Source organism: Pelmatolapia mariae, linkage group LG3_W, assembly GCF_036321145.2.
Source record: "Pelmatolapia mariae isolate MD_Pm_ZW linkage group LG3_W, Pm_UMD_F_2, whole genome shotgun sequence".
Lineage (NCBI taxonomy): Eukaryota > Metazoa > Chordata > Actinopteri > Cichliformes > Cichlidae > Pelmatolapia > Pelmatolapia mariae.
In genome coordinates, this window is record NC_086229.1 from 91,173,019 (window position 1) to 91,186,801 (window position 13,783).

A 13,783-nucleotide genomic window follows, 5' to 3' on the forward strand; every position below is an offset into this window, starting at 1 on the left:
GTCTCCAAATTCATTTGTTTTCAAGTACTAATACCATCAAACTCAAAGTGAGCTTATATTTTGCTTAAAATGGGAATTTTTTCTCAGTTTAAACATTAAATATTTTCCACGTTGTTGTAAATAAAATATGGGTTTGACATTTGCAAGTGGATGCCTTGTTTGTATTTTTCTCCCCACAATGTTCCTCCTTTTGTTTGGATCGTAAACTTCATGCCTCACTTGGGTTCATTTTTATCATTTACTACAAAACGTTCCTCCTTTTTCTGCCATGTGTGATGTTTAACCAGAGGACCAGTCTTGAGTCCTCCCCCAGTAGACTCCAAATCCAAATAAAGAGTCACAGAGGGTTTAACAGAGCACAGACAGATGTGCTTTCATGGCACAACATGTAACTAATATGGAAAGGCTTCCTGAATAAGCTGGATGTCATTGTTTACAGCCAACCTTTATTTCCCCTGCTTCTTCCTTTTTTAAAGCTCTTCTGCTGTAATGTTTATTTTTCAGTTAAAAAAAATTGGCTACTATTCAGTTGCTCAAACACAGGCTCAAAGTTGCCTTCACGGTCACCCTACTGAGGTCCATTTTTCTTACATGTATTAATGGTTAAATAGCTAATGTGTCTTCTTTCATACTTCAAGGGGAAATAAATAGACTTTAAAAGTGTAAGATTTATTACCACGAAGCATTGTTACAACAGACAAATAGGAAACTTGTGTGGTAGACTTACTTTTTTACTACGTTTACATGTACACACACTGTAGCAAATCCGTTACCTGTTATTTTGGATGTAGAAAAAAAATCCTGCTGACTGTAACTGTACATACAAATGAACAATCTACACCAAACACACAACCTGTCAAATAAATTTATTCGCACACACATACACAGAGGCATGAAGTCCCTTCCCTCAAGTAATTCAGTAAAAATCTGTTCCTATTGAGCACATCATGTACCAATGTGTCAGAGAGAAGGATATAGAACACAAAACCAAATGTATTGCAGAGCAGACATGAATATTTTAAATTGGGTTGTAGTATTAAGGCCCGTCATGTGGAGCTACACACTGCCTGAGAACTACCCACGCCTTCACTTCAAGTCAGTTTAGATTGTTTATAGAAAACAGTAAAGACATTCTTGTTCTTGATTGCCACTCTTTGCTTTCCACTGCAACACAACGCACACCTGCTGAAGTGGCATTGACACAACGTTGGAAAAACGTTGCCTTATTTTAGGTTCCTATTTAAAGATGACGACACGGCCTGTGCTGGCTCATTTCCCGTCGGATGTAAATCCAGCACAAATCAAGTAAAAAAAATATTTAAAAAAAACTTGAATATTTCACCCAGCTTGAGCTCTCGGCCCTTCGCTCACTTTGAAACGACACACATTTCAAGACTAAAAGCGATTTGACACATCATCGTTCTATAATCTTCAATTACAGAATGATAACAAAAACAGAGACTTGTCGAGCACTTCAGTGTACGTAACCCAAGTGTAACATTAATGTTAATTTTTTTTCTTTTTTTTAAAACAGTTCATTTCGATACATTTGAGCAAAGAGCAGTACTATAAAAATCAGTGTGGAAGCGGAGTATGGCACAATCGTCTACAAAGGTCAATATCTGACAGTTCAAATTGGTAAAAAGTAACAAATAAAATGATGACTCAGCATTAAGAGTAACTTTCTCGTCATTTTCCTAACAATCACATTTGATTCCTGTGTTACAGCTACAGAAAATTCATTTACCTGAAAAAACAAACAAATAAATAAACCACCTCCCTGCTATTCAGTAGCATTTTACATCCTGATTGCAATACAGCTTATGAGTATTTCCTATGTTTAGAACTTTTCAGGTTTGTAAGCAGGAAAAAAAGTCAGCTCAAACTTTTGACCAGCAGAGGGCAGCATCAGCTCAAACTATGGAGTTCCTGGCCTGAAGAAGAGAAACTACAGAAATAACGGAAGGAAACAAAAACACTAAAAACAACTCAGTCTAAAAACTCATCAGCCAAGTCCTCAATACAAAGGGAAATATCACAGTCTCAGCTGTGGAAAAAAAATGACCTACAGTATATCATACAAAAGTCTTCCCGACCGCAGTAAAAATCAGTCTCAGTCTCCCTTTATCTACAAGTTATTGGCACAGGGTAATGCCCAGAAATAACTTTGAAAAAAAACAAACAAACCAAAAAACAGTCAAACATAAATAAACCTCAAAATGTAGAAAAGCACAACAGTGATCAGGAAAAAAAAAGACTTCCCATGGAGGAAATGTTTCTAACCGGTTTCTCAGATTAGCAGCAGGTAACGTGAGCAGCAGTTCTTTTCAGTAACACGAAGCATTTCCCTTTCTCTTTTCGAAGTGAAGCTAACAATTCCCAAACAGTAGCAGTTCTTCAGCCATTACTGTTCCAGTCTCACTGTGGCGCACATTTCCAGGCAAGCAGGAAACAGGAAAAAAAAAGAAAAAGAAAAAAAACAACAGAAAGGTCGGCCAGACGGGGGCATTCGTTTTCCTCTTCGTGTGTGTTTAACTAGATCAACTTCCGCAGGGGGAAGGACAGGGCGGCTCCTATGGACAGACCCAGAGCCAAGAAGAAGGTCATGAGGGCTCCTGCAGTCTCTGCGTCTTTAGGCTCCACCAACCTGAAGGCAGACATCACATATTTAATCTTCAGGAATCACAACAACATTGAAAAAGCACACAGTGGCTTCAGGTCTCCTTCACTACATTCATTAGTGGACATTCAGCTTGCTGTGCCCTTTAGTCATGTGATCCAGGTACAGCTCAAGAACGCTTACCAATTCAAGTGTGCATAACAAGGTGCACATGACCCATACTACAGATTTTACATTATTCATTGGTTTTAAAAGTGTAACATTTTTGAATGGCAGCTTGACTTGCATGAATTCTTGTTCAGTAGTTTGTATTGTTAGCTCAGATGTTTAGTATTTACCTCCCATTTAAGTGGCCACTAACACCGATTTCCTATTACTGTGATTTCACCTTAAAATCTGTATTCATATCTCATTTTTTCCTTGTTGTTATTTGTTACAGTTTTTGCTCCTGGTACACAAATAAGTCTTCATGTGGATTCTTCCTTTCAGCATCCTCGCCACTTTCTCCACTTCACCTTAAATGAAACCTTTCCCCTGCATGGGTACATGAGGCGTGGCAGTATGCTGATTGCAGACACAAAACACAAACCCATGGATTTAGAATGACTCACTAACATAACAGCATGTTTCATAACTCAGGGGTAATTTTGCATGTGTGAACATTTCCATATGTTTCCACATACAAAGTTGTGTCTAAAATGTGTCTAAAACGGGCATACAGATTTGGAAGACTACACCACAGTTATGTAGATGAATTTCAGACGTTGTAAAAGGCGATTACACTAAGCTGTTAAAGACTCCTTAAACAAGGCATGAGCTCCAAAACAACACATATAAACACAACACTGTTTAATAAACTGTAAATCTTTTGGTCCCAAATTCCAATAATAAGCAACCAAAACATGTCCACATGACAAGCATCAGAACACAGTCCTGCAGCTGTCTGCGGAGTGATCGTGTAACCTCTGAATGTGTCGACGCGGTACTCACTGTGGCGCGTAGGACATGGACAGGCAGACAAAGTAGCCGCTGGACAGAGAGAAGAAAACCATGATGACAGAAAATGCTGCGTCGTGTTCAAATAAAACGGGAAGGTAGTTGCGGCTCTGGACATTACAGAACATCAGCAGAGGGATGAACACTACTCTGGAGATCACCAGCATCGGGAAGAGACGGGACTCTTTAGAGGGCTGCAGAGGAGAGAGGTGGGAGAATACATGAAGACATGAAACTGGTTAAAGCATGCTAGTATTCTGATTTAAGCTCATTGAGGAAGTCCAAAATAATCAATTTCACTGAAAGAGGATGCAGTGCACCTACTGCTGTCTGAAGCTTACTGGAGCAAATATGTGGCTATGTCATTTAGCACCAATGACCAAAAACCCTAACAGTCAAACGACCTCCTTTTAGGAAGCGTTTGACAGTGGGAAGGAAAAAAACCCTTTTAACAGGAAGAAACCTCCAGCTCAGGACAACGCATTCATCTGGATTCAGCTGGATTTGGGAGTCTCCTTATAATGACAAGTCTTGTGATGAGTACGCTCTGTGCTCTTGTGCTAAAAGCTGTAAACCCTAACAGATCGAGGATTAAAACTAGGTATGTTTTGATGTACGAATTCAGAATGTAGAGCTAAAAAAAAAAAAAAAAAAAAAAAAAAAAAAAAGTGGATATGAAAAACTTTCGCCCAATCAGGCCTCAGTTTTATGGCTTTTGTTTAATGTGCTATGCTTAGTGTGCTTAAAAGCTACATCTAAGCACAATTTTGTGCATCAATACACAATAAAATATTTTTTCTCGTTTGTTTCATATTTGCTAAATATACATACATATTTGTCATATTAAAAAAAGCAAACAATGAATGAATGAAAGAATGAGAACAGCTCAGTTTTTTTTCTGATGAAATACATAATAAGTCCAGTCTAGACAGAAACATAAATGACATATGGAAACCTACCCAGCGTATCTTTGTGGTGATGGTCCGGCCGAGCCAGTCATTAATATTGAAAATGAGAAAGCAGCACACCGAAATAAAGTAGAGCTCTGAAGAAAGAATGAGTACAAAGATACATTTGTATAACACAATACAAAGGCTACAAAAGAGATGCACTATATTTGCTGCCATCCGCTAAATGGATGTTGAATGCTTTTGCACTGAAGCAAATGTTCGTTCTTACCCCATTTTTCTCCTTTGAATACAGTTTTCACATCTACGGTGATGGCAGGGAACACAGACAGAGTGACTGTGAACACAAACGTGACGCAGAACGCCATCACCCAGATCTGAAAACGAGAACATGGATTTATTTATTTAGTATTTTAATATTTGTATACAATCAACTGATCTCAGTTGTTTCAACTCAAATCAAAACGATGACTAACAAAATGACCTCGGATAAAACTGGACTTTCTTTCCATTTTAGTAACGTTGTGATATCATTCCACACGAGGGTACCTTTTTAAAGACCTCTATAACCGAGGCCTTGGCTTGCCCCCTCTCAGGCTCCAGGGGCAGGAAGGCCTGCTTGGTTCCATCAGACCTTGGCTCGGCCTCGGCCTCCGTGACGCTGCTACCTTTGGCCGAGTTGCCGATTGCTGATCCGTTAACGTGCTCGGCCAGCTTGCCATTTTCCACCATGCTGCTTTCTGCAATTGAATGTATATAAAGCATCACTTCCGCTGTTTCACTTTCACACAAAAACATTATTATTCAATATGTGCTCAAAGGTAATGTTTCAAATGTGGGATCTGGTTGAGTGAATTATGACTAATTAGACCTCTATGGGCTGTTTAGCATTCATAAAAAGGAAGGAGGCTGTGTGAGCCTCACAAACCCATCTTTGTTAGGCACCGTCTAATTGGATAAACAGAGGGTAAACTAACTTAATGAGATAATGTTCCACTGAATTGATTTGATTCAACCAGACTGCGAGGGACAGAATTGTGAACTGAGTCGAAAAGCAAACAAACGTTCGCTCACTGTCACAGTAACGTCTGACAGATTTTAAGGCTTCTGGTGTTCAGAGTGTGGAGCAGCTTGGAAAGGAATGGCATTAATTCAGGGATGGTGAAGAGTTGTTTGTGTAGCCAAAGCCTACCTTTCAGCAGCTCGTCTGTGGTGTCTGCCTCATACGTGCTGCTTTTGTTCAGATAATACTGAGCAAACTCCTGCATGAAAACAAAAAACCAACACAAAAGTCAAACAGCTGAAATATCAAAATATAATAAACATTAGGTTTTTGGGCTTTGTAATCAAGTTTATACTATAATGGATTCACTTAGGATGCCAGTGAGCACTTGTGATACAAAGTCCAAAACCACCGTGTGTGGCCACATCCATCTTTATATACTTTATATATTCTGTTTACTCAGACGAGACAGTTTGACACTTGCAGTCGGAAAATGCTACAAATGTCCACATCCAGGTTCATCTGCTGACAAACTCTCCACACACACTATCTGAAAGCAGATAGTGTGTGTGGAGAGTTTGTATAGGTGAGGTCAGATGGATTGTGGGTAATGCAGTTATGCTGAGAGGACAGTTGACTGACCAGGCGTGGCAGCACCAAGTAGCTGAAGAGCGTGAGCAATGTCCCCATACACGGTGTGACGAAGTAACCCAAAGCTGCCGTTTCAGGGTCCGTATCACCTGAGTGACAAACACACACAAAGGAGAGTTACTGAAGCATTCTGGGACAGAAATAAAAGAGAAAAAAAAACATTCAACAAAACCAAGTGTGCTCAGGTTTCTTTGAAAGCAGTGTGCTGTGCGGTGTGTGGTGTCATGCTGATTGCTCCCGTTGATTTTCAATGCCCTTGGTTACCAAGCAACTGAGGATTAGGAGCCCACTGGAAGCTTGTGTGGATGTAAGTGACTCACTTCCTATGGCTATTAGCATGGCGATGGCAGCGAATGTCCCAGCGAGGCCCTGGCCACTCATGAAGATGCTGCTGTACTTCTGAGGCAGCATCCCCACAAGACCGAACAGACTGCCCTGCAGCACGGCACCAAACGCTGGCGAGGGAGGAAAAAAGGGGGCTTTTATTGTAGTATCTTATCACTCAAGTACATCTGTCTCCCACATATACATAGAAGCACACTGACTTACAGTTGATGAACCAGATAGTAGCCATGGTGACCGAGAAGAAGCGGTCTTCCTCCATGGGCACTTTGACCAAAACTGCTGTGAGGATGAAGAGCAGCAGGATAAAAACAAGGCTACCTGCGATACGTATCGCCTCCGATATCCTGAAACACACACAGTTACAACACACTTAACCATGAAGGATCTAACAGATCATAAAATATACCACAGAGCAACACTCTGAGTATACTTTTACAGAGCACCATCGGGAAACAGACATCCTGTAAGGACAACGATGTGTCGAAGCAAATTAACTTCAACACATCGTCGTCCACTAATAGGCAATAAACATCCGTCTGTTAGAGCGGCAGCATTCTGTGGCTATTTTCAGACATTCACGCAGCATGAAGAGACAGGTTCATGTGACAAATAATATTGTATAGGATCAGAGATTTCTCACGACACCATGGCAACAAGGCTTTCTGTTATCTGTTTTTTGGGCTAAAGATGTGTTCATTAATGTGACTGCATGACCTTCAGACTTGTGTTATGTTAAAAGAGAGAAACATGTTATTAGGTATATTCAGATTCCTACTGCCATTACTTCAAGACAAATAACTAGGCTGCTGATTCAGACATAAAGGTGACATGTTCAACTGCAGCCAGATCATCAGAGAAAGGAATGCATGTTTGAAAGCGCTTTAACACAGTCACTGACCTCGGGTAGAGGAAGGAGTTGAGCAGGGTAAATAGCAGCAGAGGCAGCTGAGACAGCAGAGTCATCCAGTTGTTGAAGTAGTACTCTTTGCGGACAACCTCGGTCCCGTTGCTCCATTCTGTTGTATCCAGTCGACGTTGGAAGTACTACACACCACAAACGCAGGGCTTTTCATTCAAAAATACGACAACAAAGCTACATCTGACGTATAAAATACAAAATATACTATCACTGAAAACCCAGCATGTGCTTCATATTGTGTCAGATTTTGTGTTTTTTGTGTGAAGTCTTGTTTTTACCAGTGAAGCTGTCATGAAGAAATTCCATGGCAGCAGCGTTCCCAGGCCCAGAATGAAGAACATGATTCCCACCATGTAGTATCTGTAGATGGGGAAAAGGGATGGTACATGAATATTGGTGAAATCTTCTGTCCTCTTATGCAACAAAACAAGTTTAGATGTCACGCAGAAACTGTGGCTGAGAGCAAAACGGATGGGAAGTGAAAGTTGCTGCTGTTTGTGTAACTCACCGGTCCTGAGGGGCGTCTGTTCGTCGTTTCATCCTGATGTCGGAGTTTGTTTAGACTCTACGGGCAGTGGGAGAGAAAAAAGGGTCAGCCACGTTTCCAAAGTCAGGAAAAAATGCTGTTTGTGTGTTTGACACTCTTCTGCCAAGGTTTCACTCATAAGTAATGCAGGAATGTGTTTAAATACTGGCGAGAGGCTGTGAGGGGCTGGCCAAATACAACCGGCTCTAGAGACGCTGTATAGTACATACATTTCACACATTTACATCTTATAATTTAAGCCTTACTGACAGATTTCTTTTTCATTTACTACAGCAACATTCAGTTATCATCTGTCAACATCTGACACGGTTGACACACTTCTCTCTATCTGTGTCAGGGGTTAAATATGTAGCTAAACTTCTGTTTGTGACATAAAGCAGAGTTTCACTCCCACTTGAGATCAAAGTGGGCTGCATGTGGCCCAGCATGTAAAATGACTTTGACATTCCTCGTTACTTTCTGGGTTAAAGTTACTTTGACTTAAACACATCATGTAACATAAGAATGAACCTAGCAGCATGTAGTGTAAGCAGCCATGAATGACAGGAGTACATACATCTAATTAAACCTGACTAAGTGCAATTTCAACGATTTTCAATAGAGGCGACGGCAATGGAAACAGCAGCAGAAGCTGGAACAAGTTCAGCCTCTCTCCAATGTGTCCACCATTAGTCATGAATTTGACTTCACACCTTGTGTACACACAAATTACTGCCGTACAGCCTCAGGGAGGACTGACAGGTATTGAGTTCTCACTGGAAAAAGCCATTTCCACTCACTCACAGGAGGACATGTAAGGCTGCTCCACTGTTTGTTTTCTAAACTCACTTTTTTAAATTCAATAAACACAAAAAATTAAACTGAATACACAATATTCATCTCTTTTCTGTAATGGTAATGAAAATGTACTTCACTGGCTGACATAATCATTACCACATCACTCATGCCGCTACTAAATTAAAAGCAGAGCTGTAAATATTGGGTGGGCATATCCAAAAGATAAAGCAACAAAGACGATACTTTATCTTTTAGATACAGTATCATTCATCATGGGAGAATAGTAACAGAAACAGCACTGAAGACTATAAACCTGCTGGGATTTTCTCTTCATTTATTCTTTCCGCACCACCTGCCCACCTGGCAGTGTGACAACAACAGCCCATCAACCACTTACGGCTGAGAGGTTACTGGGTTGTGATGTTCAAAGAACAAAAAAAAGGATACCTCGTTTACATCAGGATATATTTGGTTTTATTAAAAAGGCCCCATACTGCAGATGCTATTATATTCAGGCTTTAAAACTGGCTGCATGGGAGACCTGCTGCTTCTGGATGACTGACTGAATGCTTTACCCAGACCACAGAGTACATGACAAAAGCAATATGGGTCACACATGTCACATGCAGGCAGGACAATAAACTACATGTGTGACCTCCGACCTGATTCTCAGTTCCTGTTGGGCCCCTTAGGGAAGTCAGTCTAACACCCTGTGCCTAATTAAATCCTGTTGTTAGAACAAAGTTTTAGCTTGCCGTTGGACAGACTGTTTCAGTGGCCCTAAAATCTGACACTGGCATGTTTAATTTCTCTCTCACTACCATAAATACTCGTAATGTTCCCCTGATCCAGTCTTGACTAATACTGTGTTGTGTCAAGGATCAGGGTGACTTTGGCAATCCTTATGACAGGATGTCTAATTCTTATTCATACAGCTATAATTCTTAGTTTTACAGCACAGTAGTATTTCTTTCTAATAAGGCAAGAGACAGATTCAGAAGCAGCTTGCGTTGATTTCCTGGAGGATCAGACTGTTTGTTATGCAGCTGTGAAGGAGGATGTAGTATGGTCTATTCTTTTTCCCCCCACCGAGTTTCATTTACACTTCTTTGTCCTGGTTTGGTTTTCATCTGTAAAACTTGTTTTACATTGCTCCTTCCAACAAAGGCAGGTGTGACAGACCAAAAAACCACTGCTACAGTTGAGTTATAGGTCCTCACTATTATGAGTGTCCTTGATCGTCTATAAATGGCTGGGTTTATACGCCAGTCTACTCCTCGCTTTGTTAGATAAGCTAAAAATCCATGTGTGCTTCCTCCCTGGTGAGACAGTTGGTTGAACACCCTCTGCCCTCTTCCCTCAGTGACAGAGCTTTCAAAAGCCATCATTCACTAAATCAGCCTGGTCAGAATCGTTACAGTCCAACCAAACAGGACTTTTTAAGCAGCTAAGCAGAACTAATTAAACTGAACTGGTAAATCATGAACAAGGCTGAAGTCATGGGGCCATAAAAAGCTGCCAGCTTCATATTTTCAAACATATTGCGAAAGACATACAGGTGGAAATGCCTCAGATGATCACCATGCTGCGGTTCAACAATGACTACCTGGCGGCACCTTCAAAGTTATTGAAAAACATCTAGAAGTACAATTTACAAGTACACACTGTTCTCTGTACACTCTGTGTTGGGTGTGCCACGTGTCCCATCAAGGACACAGTGATGCAAACACGTCCAGGGGTCATTTAAGGTCAAGGCTTGAAGCAGACATACAGTAATAGGGTCACACGACCTTTTCTAGGTCTACATGTCTCATCAGCAGCATCAGCTGGTTTCATTGATAAGCTACTTCTCAGCTGCTGAAATCATGTTTATGCCCACTGTTGCGAAACACAAGAACTGTATTTAGTCTGTGCTGATGTTACTCGTTTCTTTAGATGAAATAATCAATCTCCACAATGAGCAGGAAACAAAAACACTAGGTGGCTATCAAACGCTCCAGTCACAGGACCCGCTCAATGAAGAGACAGCAGATCGCTCACAAACACGACACTGTCAGCACCTAAACTTGTAAGACTAAGAAAGAAATTACATGTGTAGGGCGATGAAAGGACAGAAACACTTAAAAACAGCAAACATAAATAAAAGCTAGACCTAAATTTGTAAAAATAAATGATTATTCCCAAAAACAATTTAAAGAAATGTTTTGGCAGGATTACATATAAGAGCTGACGACTCATTTAATATTCTAGTCTGTTGCCCTGTCGTCTTTATTACAAAGGTGTGCCCGGCCCTCTTTCACCTTCAAAAACAAGTAGGACAAGCAGGATAAGAGGGGCATTTTGCTCAAATGGTAGACACTCCCAGGTCTGTGAACTTTAAGTAAATAACTGCCCAACATAGCTCACACACAGCTTGCCAGTGAGCTTCAAATCCAGCAGCTACAATGAGACAGTCACTCCCTGGGGTGAAGCTATAATTTGAGTATAATTCAGAAGGTGGTACCAGACTCTGGGTGTTTAGCTTGAGAGCTTGGAGGCATTTAAACAGGATATGAGTGTTGAAGATAACAGCTGATATTGGCTAACAAGCATTTATTCTGCTCCTAGCAACACCAAAAAAATATTTGTGTCCTTTTCATTTTGGGACAAAACCTAATCTGTCTCCAGATATCCAAGTTACTCAAAACACTGTAACGAAGGCTTTCCAATATACTTAATTTACTTAAGTAATGCAATCACACGCGCTTTATTTCTTTCACTGTCAGACATCAATAAACATCTTAAAGACACCTTCGGGCTAGCTATGTCGAGATGCTGGGGCACAGGAGAAGCCATGAAAAAAAGCTGTAATGGTATTCTGTCCTGCTCCTTCACACACACCTCCAGAGTTATACAGCACAAGGAGCTACTTATAAGCAACAGCTGAGATCAGGTGCAACTAAGCTCTGTAGGTGAAATGGTGCAAGCATGAATCTTTTTTTTAAGTCAAGAATAGAAAAAAAACGCAGCTCTTCCTTATAAATGGTTACGCTCAGTGAAAATACATCAAATAAATGAAACCAAACCAATCGGGCCAAATTAGGTCAAGACATTTGGGAACTACAGAGTCAGTTTTATTTGTCACGAGCTGCTTCTGTTGTCTGTAATAACAAATCCTAAGTCTAGACAATCTGGTCCTTAAACCCCACACAGTATAACATTCATCTGTCAAGTCTCGTCTTGTATTTAAGTATAATCAACGTACAACAAACCCTGAGGGAACTGTACCCCTTCTGACACACAGCTCCCAAAATGTAAGAGTTTAAAAGCAATTAGAACCATAACTATGGAAAGGGAAAGGACTGATGTGTCTGTCTATTGAATTGAAGTATGCGTCTATTGAAGAGACACATACTTCTCTTCTTCCCTGGACCTCTTCGTGTTGACTCACAGGGGAAAGTAAATCATTTGGACTAAGAGCAGATCCCTCAGACAGATGAAGATATTCGACCGTCTCACCATCAGAAGCTCAGACACTACATTCCTGCAAGGTGACCAATTGTGGTCTTTCAGGGTATCTAAAAAAAAATCTGTTTAAAAGGCTCCTGACTTAATATAAGGAAACAACAAAGACAAAAAGGGAAAACCTAATCAAATTAATACTCTCATACTAACAGTAACTGCAACTAAAAGTACTAAAGAATCCCACAAAGATGATAACACAAACTTACTGACAGAAAAACAAACAGAGAATATTCAATTATAAAAAACTGAGCTGAAAGTTTCACAGTTTATTAAGTGCTAACTCAAGCTAACTCAAAGTAGAGACGTGCTATTTTTATGTACCCATTATTTTATTTTATTTTCAACCCAATGGGATGAAGCACAAAGCTCGAAGGTCAATACGCAGACACACTCTACTATCGCACAGTACCATAAGGTGTAGCACCTACATGGCTTCCGTATTGAGTCATAGGGTCATTCTTACTGTAATCTGACCATGTGCGCACATGGCAGCAGCCATTCACACCACAAAACCAAACGTATGTGTCCTTGTCAGACTCAAGTACTACCTGGTTAAATTCGGTTATCACGCGATAACGCAGATTCAACCACTTTTACTCAAAGACATTCAGCCCGAGTTCATTTCACTCCAGACTGTAAAACACATTTTTCTTCATTATCTGGTTCAGTAGTTACTTACTACGCTGTAGTAACTACATTATTCAAAGAGGTAAACTCCCGTTAAATATGATCTTTACTGGACGAGGGATATGAAAATACACCTGCTCGGTTTACCAGACACACCAAACGAATAATAATTTTAAGCTTAAGTAAAGATATTATGTTGAACATTGCGGTTAGTCTCGATAGTGATGCATCAGTTTGTACGTTTCAAGGAGTACAAGACACAAGAGGAAAGCTGCTATCACCGCGTAACTACAGAGCTTTTTAAAAGACTGCGAATATCACGTCTCATCACAAAACAGCAGTAAGCTAACACAGTGCCAGCTAACGTGATCTACAAGCGTGAAACACTCACCGAAAAACCGATGCTGCCGTCACGCTGTTAACATAATGTGCCTGCTGTTCGCGGAAAGGTTCAGTAAGCCAGAGGGTCCAAACATATATGTTTGCTGTCCATCCACATGGCGGGAAATGTAGAAATCGCAACGGTTCATAGACGTGCCAGTATGCATTTTATAGCACAATAACCGGCACAACCCGCCTCCTTAAAAAAAGCAAAAAGCACTTCCGGTGTGCTCTACTGCATTTCAGCTCTACTGTTTCAGCACATCTCGTTTGACACGCTGAATTAATAGTGCTGTTTTAATAAAATTAATTAAACAAAGAGGCTCAATTATTAGTGCTACTCTGGTTTTTCAATTTACAGCTGACTTATATTATTACAGGGTTTGTTGGGGGTGGCGGGGGGGGGGGGGGCTAAAGCAGTCGACACAACTTTAGAACAAAGCTCAGTTTAGGGTGGATGAGAGCTTTGCAATTTTTTGAGACCGTAATATCTATTTCACTTTTA

At 40.5% G+C, this 13,783-nt stretch overlaps 1 protein-coding gene across 1 annotated transcript; it reads right to left on the reverse strand.

Annotated features, from left to right (window-relative positions):
* Positions 1-851: 851 nt before the first annotated feature.
* LOC134624993 (equilibrative nucleoside transporter 2) lies at positions 852-13,466 on the reverse strand. The gene is made up of 13 exons (XM_063470271.1): positions 13,289-13,466; positions 7,951-8,007; positions 7,721-7,802; positions 7,422-7,567; positions 6,728-6,867; positions 6,499-6,633; positions 6,170-6,267; positions 5,717-5,786; positions 5,074-5,264; positions 4,796-4,901; positions 4,576-4,661; positions 3,611-3,810; positions 852-2,647 (listed from the first exon to the last, which is right to left on the reverse strand). Exons 2-13 carry the CDS (start codon positions 7,980-7,982, stop codon positions 2,536-2,538), a joined length of 1,398 nt encoding a protein of 465 aa, XP_063326341.1. The 5' UTR covers positions 7,983-8,007; positions 13,289-13,466; the 3' UTR covers positions 852-2,535.
* Positions 13,467-13,783: the final 317 nt, after the last annotated feature.